Source organism: Eutrema salsugineum, unplaced genomic scaffold (assembly GCF_000478725.1).
Source record: "Eutrema salsugineum unplaced genomic scaffold, Eutsalg1_0 scaffold_12, whole genome shotgun sequence".
NCBI lineage: Eukaryota > Viridiplantae > Streptophyta > Magnoliopsida > Brassicales > Brassicaceae > Eutrema > Eutrema salsugineum.
Window position 1 is genome coordinate 4,669,589 of NW_006256895.1, and position 9,327 is coordinate 4,678,915.

General features: G+C 40.6%; 1 protein-coding gene and 1 non-coding gene across 2 annotated transcripts in view; one reads left to right on the forward strand and one right to left on the reverse strand.

Annotated features, from left to right (window-relative positions):
• The first annotated feature begins 1,595 nt into the window (after positions 1-1,595).
• Positions 1,596-1,702, forward strand: LOC112089502. The gene has a single exon (XR_002901140.1). It is a non-coding gene; the product is annotated as a small nucleolar RNA R71 (small nucleolar RNA).
• Positions 1,703-2,120: 418 nt separating this feature from the next.
• The window catches only part of LOC112089127 (pyridoxal 5'-phosphate synthase subunit pyroA-like), a 28,065-nt gene continuing 20,858 nt past the window's right edge, over positions 2,121-9,327 (reverse strand). Inside the window, exons 2-4 of the mRNA XM_024160103.1 lie at positions 4,554-4,680; positions 3,932-4,028; positions 2,121-2,168 (exon numbers count right to left, since the gene is read on the reverse strand). Coding sequence (XP_024015871.1) covers positions 2,121-2,168; positions 3,932-4,028; positions 4,554-4,680 — 272 coding nt within the window. The remainder of the gene's footprint in view (positions 2,169-3,931; positions 4,029-4,553; positions 4,681-9,327) is intronic.

The following is a 9,327-nucleotide window of genomic DNA, read 5'->3' on the forward strand; positions in this document are numbered from 1 at the left end:
GGGATTCGTATAGTAGGTAAATCCTTTTTGGTAACCTTGTTGGCCACCTACAAAGTTCACCTCAGCTGTGATGTCTTCCCCTTGAAATGTGTCTTGAAACACATGATTCACATCTCTAACAAAGTTGACTGACTTATGAGAAGCTAGGAGAAGTTTATCTAGCTTCTCATTGAGAGATTTGATGTCTTTCCTTGTCCTTTCCTATTCAGCACTCACAGCTCCTCTTGAATTCCTGTCAAAGTCTGATCCATAAAGCTCATCATTCTGAGCTACATTCTTTACAAGGGTCATGGCATCATTTACTTCCCTGGTCATGAAATTACCATTTGAAGCTGTGTCCAAGAGGAGTCTGACCTTTGGTAAAGCACCTCTGTAGAAGGTACTTGATGGGCTTGCGGGCCTGGTGTTGTTTTTTAACAAGCCCGTTGGTCCTTCAAAAGTTTTAAATTTATAAAACCCTAGTGTATGCAAGTGCACAAATGTACGTTGTAGGACTTATGTGTCGATCCACAGGAAGGATGTCTAATCTGCGAGAAACAACAAACTGAGAAGTAAGCAAACTCATAAACCAATAAAAGGTTTTGGGTTTTTGGTTAAGATCCTAAACTAAACCTAATCTAGTATTCACAAGAATTGCAATGCAGGATGAATTGTTAAAAGAACATCTAAAGCAGATGTATGATGGCATTTCCAATTAGCTTCCGGGCGATTTATCTTCATCTTTTTCTGGGAATCTGCATTGAACTAGAATAGACATATGTATGATTAACCAACTGTCGTCACCTTAATCAACTAATCTCTTAGATATAGCAATTAACTCTCGCTTTCATGCTAAACTTAAGATCATGCATTGGACATTGAATTCGTCTGCTCACATCTTCTCTATAGGTAGCTCTCGACTCCTATAGCGACTATGTTCTTCTGAAGCTAGGTATGGATAATCTGATACAGCACTCTCGTTGCTCTAATCGATCCTAGGCTCAGAGAATAGGTCATGAGTCTACTCTCATGCATTATGAACAACTTAGAAGAGATGAGATCCAGCATATGGCTAAGAACAATAGAAATCCTAATCGATATATATGCTTGTCGATATCTTCAAACAACTTGACTCTCTAGGACTAATATACATGATGCAATGAATGATGAAAGACATAGAAGAATGCAAAAGAATGAAACATAAAAGTTAATAAGATAAAATGTATTTCCATCTCCATCGCCTAACCCTAGAAAAACAGAGTTTGGTGGCTCATGTATCTTTTGATTGCACCGTTGGATCTTTGTGATGTAAAGTGATATGGAAAGCTGGTTTTCTCCTATTGATTGTCTCCAAATTTGAGATGGATCAGACGGTGAGAAAGTCTTCATTTGAGGCTGAAATTCTGACGGTCTGAATTTGAGCTAAAAATGTGGAATCTTCCATTTTGCCATCATATTCCATAAGTTTCATGAAAAGAGCCTTGAAACTACAAATACATGGAAATCATAATAAAAGTTCGTAAAACAAATTAAAACCTTTGAAAAAGCATTTGAAATCAATGGTGAAAGGTGGTCAAAATCAGGTGTTATCAGTACTTAGCAGCTGAGCATCAGAGAATCCATGGTGAGGGCATTGCATGGTATACCCTCTAAATCTTTCCTTAGCCTCACAAAATTATTCATGGTTCTTCAGAATGAAACTTGAGATTTCATTTCTTAACCTTGCTGTTCTTGATGAAGAGAAGAACTTGGTTAGAAATGCTCTTTTGCATTGCTCCCATGTTGTGATTGATCCTTGAGGAAGAGACTTTTCCCATTGATGAGCTTTGCCACCTAGAGAGAAAGGGAATAGACTCAACTTTAGATCACAAACTCTATCAAAGTTGACAATGTGATATAATGGGTCTTCTAATGCCAAGCCATGTAACCTGTTTGATTGCACCATGTTGATCAAGCCAGATTTGATCTCAAAATCGTTTTCAGGTGTAAGAGCTTGAATCCCATGTCTCTGACCCTGAGCATTGACCTCATCACCAGGTCCTAAAAATTGTCTTGGAGGTGGAGGCTCTTTCTGATTCTAGTGGTTTCCATTACCACCATGAGCCTGTTGCCCTTGATCCATACCCAACCTCTCAATGTGCTCAACTCTTTCTCTTTGTCTTCTTGCCTGACTTCTTGTGTCCATACACCTGAAAACAAAGACAGCACTTCAAAGGTAATCAGTAAAACAAAGAAAAATGACTTGATCTCAAGAAGATCCAAATTCCTAATGCTAGAATAAGACATTCCAATTGGCAACGGCGTCAAATTGATAGTAAGATTTTAGCCTACTAAGGTCAATTAACCTCTTGTGTTGTAGCGCTTGAGGGTCAATCCAAATGGAGATTATCTAGACACTAAAACTATGAGGATCAATTGTTAATCCAAGTCTAATGAGCAGATGTTTTGGTAATCAAAGTGATCTAAAACATAAAACAAACAAGAACAAGCAGTAATTAAGAACAAGCAAACAAGAGAAGCTAAACAAAGAATCAAATTCAAATAAAGATAAAGCTAAACCTCTAGATGTGATCATTGATCAGGGTGCTTTTAATGCTTAATTCATGATACTAAGCAAACAATGCAACACTTGCTATTCTTCAGTCTAGACTTCCAATTAAGATTAGTTCATTCCCATGATAAAAATCCAAGTCTAATATGACCAAACAGCCTCTTTGTGCATCAAAATAAGAGACAAGAAAGACTGAATCTTATACAGAAAGATAAAGCAAGCATCACATGATCTCAAATCCAATCAACTTAGAACTCAAAGCAAGACCATTTCTTTCCCAAGACAATGATCACTATACTAATCAGCATTCAAACCTAACTCTCATTAGTGGTAATGATGATCAATATGCATTAATAAACAGTTTTAATATGTAATTTATGCTTCAAACGAACATTCCCATGGCATTCAAAACATAAACCCTTAAGTTAGCTCATTCAGGCATTTCATCAAACACTTTTGGTGCATGAAACGCCTATGAATCCAGATTTCACTTTCTCAAAAAAAATTTGGCATTAGGAGTAGCTAACTAAGGAAAAGAAATGAGAATCTAGAACCTAAACATCATAAATGAAACATCTAAGCACCCTAATCTACACACGTAGAAGCTTGAAAGAAGACTACTCACTAATCATGATGAACACACCATTTCCTTTGCAAGCGAGGTGATGTTAATCATGATTATAAGTAAAGATAAGAAGAAGAAATGATAAGAAACAGCCTGAATTGATCAAAAACGAGGTATCTCGTAACAAATAACAAAGGTTTTTACAAGAGAGGCAAAGAGAAAGAGAGAATAAAAATTGCCTAGGGTTTTTTCCCAAAAATGTATATATAGCTAAGGGTTTCAGACCGGTCAGCCCAGGACAAACTAGGTACTGACCCAGTTGAGTTGGGTTTTGAGGCCAGTGTGCGTGATGGTCAAGTCCCTGGCCATGTCGCACTCCCATCTAGGTCTCATTTGCGAACACATGTGCTAAATGGTTCCACTTCATGTGCCACTCGCACTCCCATGTCGCACAGCCTTGTGGACTTAGCATAATTCGAGTTTGGAAGTCTCTACTGATATACTCATAAAATGCATCATTTAGCTTGCATATTTTAGTCCAAATCATGTCTTATTTCATGCATTTTAGGTATTTAGAAAGTGAAACAGGCATTGTATTAGGCTTAGGAGGTTGCATTAGGTCCAAGAGAGTTTTGCATGGTTTGGAGTGTTAAACAGGTGCTTTTGGATCTTATTTGGAGTGGAGAAACTGAACCAGGTGGAGAAATGGTGTTCAAATGATCAAAAATGGTGAAGAAAGGCTATTTGGAGTGTCTCGGCAAAACACTGTACCGCAGGTTGATGTTTATCGGCTAAAATCCATACCGCAGGCAAGATCTTTCGGCCAAAACACGTACCGGCTGCTTAAGCTTCTCAGCGAAAAACCTCTTGTGCTGATACATTTCAGAGATCGCATTACCGGAAGGCCTTCCCGGCGGATTCAGCTTCCGGGGTCTTCAGCAACGATCAAGATAAATGACTCAAGGTTCTAGAACAGTTAGAATCAATACGCCTCAAAGATGCCGTTACCGGAAAGTCTTACCGGCTGATCTGGCTTCTGGGGTATGCATGAAAGTTTGAGAGCATTGAGCCTTGTTTTAATACTGCTTAGAATCAGGAAATTTGGAATTGTGAGCTGGGAGATATTTCAATCGGAAGAAGGATGTATCTAGAAGCCAATTCAGAACCGTGCAATGCATTTCAAAGAGGAGCCCTCCGGGAACCCTTGATCTCTCCGGATGCAATTGGTTTCTTCACTAAAGTTAGACCTGGTTTAGTCATATTTCCTGTGGACTTGATCTTGTGTCATTTTGAGTACTGAGCAGAAAGTTATAATGGTTTATGTGCGGATAGGTCCCTAACACCGAGATGAACACCGGGATGACTGTGCTAGGTGTGAGACATACTTTGAGGATTTTTTTTCTCCGAACCTGACACCGAGGTCCACACCGAGATAATGCACCCCGGTGCTAGTTGAACCTTGCACAAACCCCATTCATTTCCACACCGAGCACAGAACCGGCTAAAGCTTGCCCGGTGTAATCTCCTTTGTTCACCTTGTTCCTCAACAACACCGGCTTGAACATCGAACAGATGCATCCAGGTGCTAGCACACACGTTCAAGACATGATTCAGGACACATCAACACCAGCCACAACATCGGCCAAACACATCCAGGTGCCAAGTTCCCAGCCGTTTTTATTGTTTTCTCTCGGGGTCAGCACCCAGTTTGTCCTGGGTTGACCAAGGACTAGAGACCCAGTATAAATATTTTTTAGTGTTTTTCCCTTAGGGATAAGCTTTATTATATTTGTTTCTTTGTCTCTTTAAGTGAAAACTTTTGTTCTTTGTTAAGAGATACTCTTTTTTGATCAATTCAGAGTTGTTTCTTATCATATTTTCTTCTTATCTTTGCTTCTAATCATGTTTAACATCACCTCTTGAAAAATATTAGGTGTGTTAAGCATGATTAGTGAGTAGTCTTCTTTTAAGCTTTAAACACAAAAGATCTTTGATTTTTCTTGATTAAGACTCACAAAAGAAGATATCTCTTACAAAAGAAAAGTCTTTCACAAAAGAGGCAAAGAAATTAAAGAGAATAAAGCTTAGTCTGGGGAAAAAAACCCTAAAACATATTTATAGTAAGTAGCTCGGACCGGGTCAATCCAGGATACACTGGGTACTGACCCGACTTCAAATGGGTAGAGTGTGCGACTTAGTCAAGTGTTTCCCATCCTGCAGGCCTGAGTTGCACAGCCATGAACTAGCCTTGTGCGCCGATTCCTGGCCGACAGAGAATATCATCCAGTATGCGATTTTGGCCGATTCCTGCTTCCCGGGTAAGGATTTTTGGCCGATAAAAAGCTTCCCGCGGTAAGCTTTTTGGCTGATAAACTCTAAATGCCCATTTTCATCATTTCTTCACCGTCTTTCACCATTTCTTCCACTTCTTCCATCTTTTCCACTCAAAATAAGCTCCAAAGCACCTGAGTATTACTCCAGACATGCAAGACTCCCTTGGACCTAATGCAAAGTCCTAAAACTTTAAAACAAAGATAAAACATAGAGAATATATCTAAAATACATGCATGGGACTCTATTCTTGGACCAGAAATGCATCCTAAACATGCAGAGATATGAATATATCAACTCCCCCACACTTATCTTTTGCTTGCCGTCAAGCAAACTAGAAAAATGAGAGAGGTTTGAAGTTGGGAGTTCATATTTCTTAAAGAGATATGATCATTAAAAGAATTCAAAATTCACTGTCATAGTTGCTAATTCTGAAATGCAATGCAGACAAGATTACTCATAAAACATTTGCCATACTTATCACAAAGTGAATCAAGTCAAAGCATCAGCCTTCACAAGCATTCCTAGTTTCAACCCTTTGACATTCATTAATGTTTCATGTGGATCATGTTCATGTAAGAGAAGTTGATTCATTTGGCTAGTGACTGGGTCTTGATATTAAAGTGATCTCAATTAAGTAACTGGTACTCCAAGCAAGGGATTTCTCAAGGAAATATCAGACTTTAGTAAAATGCTAAGGGTGAAAACAAATGGGTGCATACAGAGATAGAACTACATCTACCCAATACCCCAAATGCGTTCACTCCCTAATCTAAACCCATAAACTTTCTCTCTCTCTCTCTCTCTCTCTCTCTCTCTCTCTCTCTCTCTTGATATGTCTATATTTTACATCATTTAGAGTGCATTTTAGAGTCCTCATCATGTGTTTTCCCATGTAAATTGAGTCTTTAGGCATGAAAATAGGATTTAGGGCTTGCATTAGGTCCCAAAGAGTTTTGCATGTTTTGAGGTCTTTATCAGGTGCTTTGGGAGTCATTTGGAGCTTAAGAAGAGAAGCAGAGAAGAAGACGGTGAAGAAAACGGTCAAAAATGGTGAAAACCGCTTGGAGGAATTTCTCGGCCAAATCACGTACCGGACGGACAGAAACCTCGGTCAAAATCCTTACCGATCGCTCATTACCGGCCAAAATCCTTACCGATCGTTCAGCACCGACCAAAGTCCGTACCGATCGACCAAAGTCAGCCTGGGTCGAAGATCAGGCGTTAATACCGCGGGTCGAGTTTTGGCCGAAGCGAAAGAATTTTTACGACCAAAAAGCTCACCGCGGTACACAGCCCTCGGTCATTTTTCTTACCGCGGGAAGCCTTTCTCGACCAAAATCTGTCCTTGTCTACGCAATTCAAAGATCAGAAATCCGGGGAACCTTCCGGTCCGAATCAGTTGGCGGGGTCTTCAGCAAAGTTGGAGATAATAAAACAAAGATCCCAGAACAGTTAGAATCATCCAATTCGGACCAGTAGGGAGAAAGATACAGCTTCCGGAAGATACATCAACATTACGCGCATCCGAGAACTGAACGGCGAAGTACAAAGGTCACGGCGGACGGAGCCTTTCCGGACCAAATCAGCTTACCCGGTCTTCATCAAAGTTTGAGATCTGTGAAAGACCTTTTCAGAACAGTAGGGATCGCTCAACTCGGACGAGTGGTTTGAAAGATAAAATCTCCGGAGTTCACATCGGTCCGAACAGCTTATTTTCCGGTGATTTCGATGCTGTTCAAAGATGTGAAGTCCAGGAAGACTTCCACTACCCAAGCTCCGACGGTTTCTTCACCAAAGTTCGAGTTTATTGAGTCACCTTGACTATGAAACTGGTCTCAGAGCATTCGGAGTCGTGGGTCGAAAGTTACTGCCGCCGGAAGGCGACATGGTCGATACGGGCCCAAATATGTTGCGATACGCGCTAAGTGTTTCTTCAGGGCTCGGCATCATTACCTCGACATCGGCCAAGTCAAGGCTCATATTTTGGAAGTATCCTGAGCTAGGCCTCGTACAGATACCTCGGCACGTTGGGATCAAGGCATGCACACGTAAGAAAGGAGCTGGAAACGACTAAGTGTTGAACATGCACCTCGGTATAGCGACCTCGGCGTGCATGCCGGACCCTGTTCTCCCGAACCCCTCGACGTCCAAGCGCCTCAGCATTTTATCCCGAGGTCCATTGTCACAAGCCCAGAATCAAGAACAAAGCTGCTCAAAAACACACACGTGAAGATGGATCAAAGACTAGGGTTCATGCATGTTCTTGACGTGTTCTTCACGAGATCTTCATTTGGATCTGGACTCACGTGCGCTCCTCGACATGAAGACCTCGGCTTCACTCTCCGACACACCGTGGCACTCACCCATCAGCCCAAGAACGCGGTTCAGTACCCGGTTTGTTACGGGCTGACCCGCGACACTTTACCTTTGCTATATATACATTTTGAGACTAAAAACCTAAGAATCTTATCTCTTATCTGTTTTTTAGCTTTAAGAACTTGCCTCTTTGGTAAAACTTGATTATTCTAATCTGATATCTCGTTTTTGCATCAGAAATCTTGTTCTTTCTTTATTTTCTTTTGTCATCTATCATTAAACTCCTCATCATGACTAGCTACACGCCTTGCAAAAGACTTAATGAGCTTGTTATGATTAGTGAGTAGTCGTTTAAGCGGCTTTAGATGAGTAGATTAGGGTGCTTTCAAGGTAGATTAGTGGGTTTAGGTGTCTAGTCTTGCATGTTTCATTCCTTAACCGACGAGATCTCTAGGCTGGATCCAAGCACATCACTTGAGGTTCAGATCTGAGACATATCTTGCATCAAAAGTGTTTGTAGAAATATCTGAACCACTCGGTTATGGGTTTAAGAGTCTTTCATCGCGAGAGTGATAGTTTGTTCTCTTAAATGACATTTTTGAACTGACTCTTATTGCTGATTGATTCGATGCTTCTCAAAAGACATTTTTGGTATGAAGGAGAATCAGTTTAGATGCTTAATACTTTCATGAGAAGATTAACATGCCTTGAGTTCAAAGTTAAATGAAACCGCTTGATGTTTTGATTCATTAACCAACTAGTTGAACTTGGAAGCACCCGAATCAAGTATCTCGTCTAAAGTCCCTTGCTTTATTACATATTATCATCATCTGAATCGTTTAGCTATTATTTGCATCCTGTCTCTGTTTAGATCTAATCATTTGCTTTACCTTTCATGCTTAGTCGTTTGTCACTTAGCTTTGTTCGAAACCTTCACCTTTTGTCTTGACTTAAATGAACAAACATCATAGTCTAGTGTCTCGTTGACTTGTCTGGATTGATACCTCTTTGTGCTACTTCGACAAAGGGGATTGATAGCCCTGAGACCTAAAATCTCTTAACTATCAATTGGCGCCGTTGCCAACTTGTCGGAGCATTAGTCTTTTGTTTGTTCTTGAGTTCAAGATTTTACCTTTCTTTGTTTTACTCACTTCTTTGCAAGTTCTTGTGTTGCTTTCAGGTGCATGAAAACCAGGTCTCGGAGCACAGCTCATATGGGAATCAATATATACTTGTTGCGGTGGACTATGTGAGCAAGTGGGTTGAAGCGGTTGCATCCCCAACTAATGATTCAAAGGCTATGGTAAAACTCTTCAAGAGCATCATTTTCCCAAGATTCGGAGTCCCAAGGGTAGTTATAAGAGACGGAGGAAGCCACTTAAGCTTATGTTAACCAACAACATGCTCAGAGGAACGAAAGGCTTGCTCAGCAAAACCAACAACAAGCTAATAGAAACGAGCAACAAGCCCACCATGTTCATCCCGCCACCGCCACAAGCTCAGAGACAACCTCCTCCCGGTTCTTTGTTGGAGAAGAACGACCGAGCTAATGCGCACCATACCGAGCTGGGATTCAAGCTCC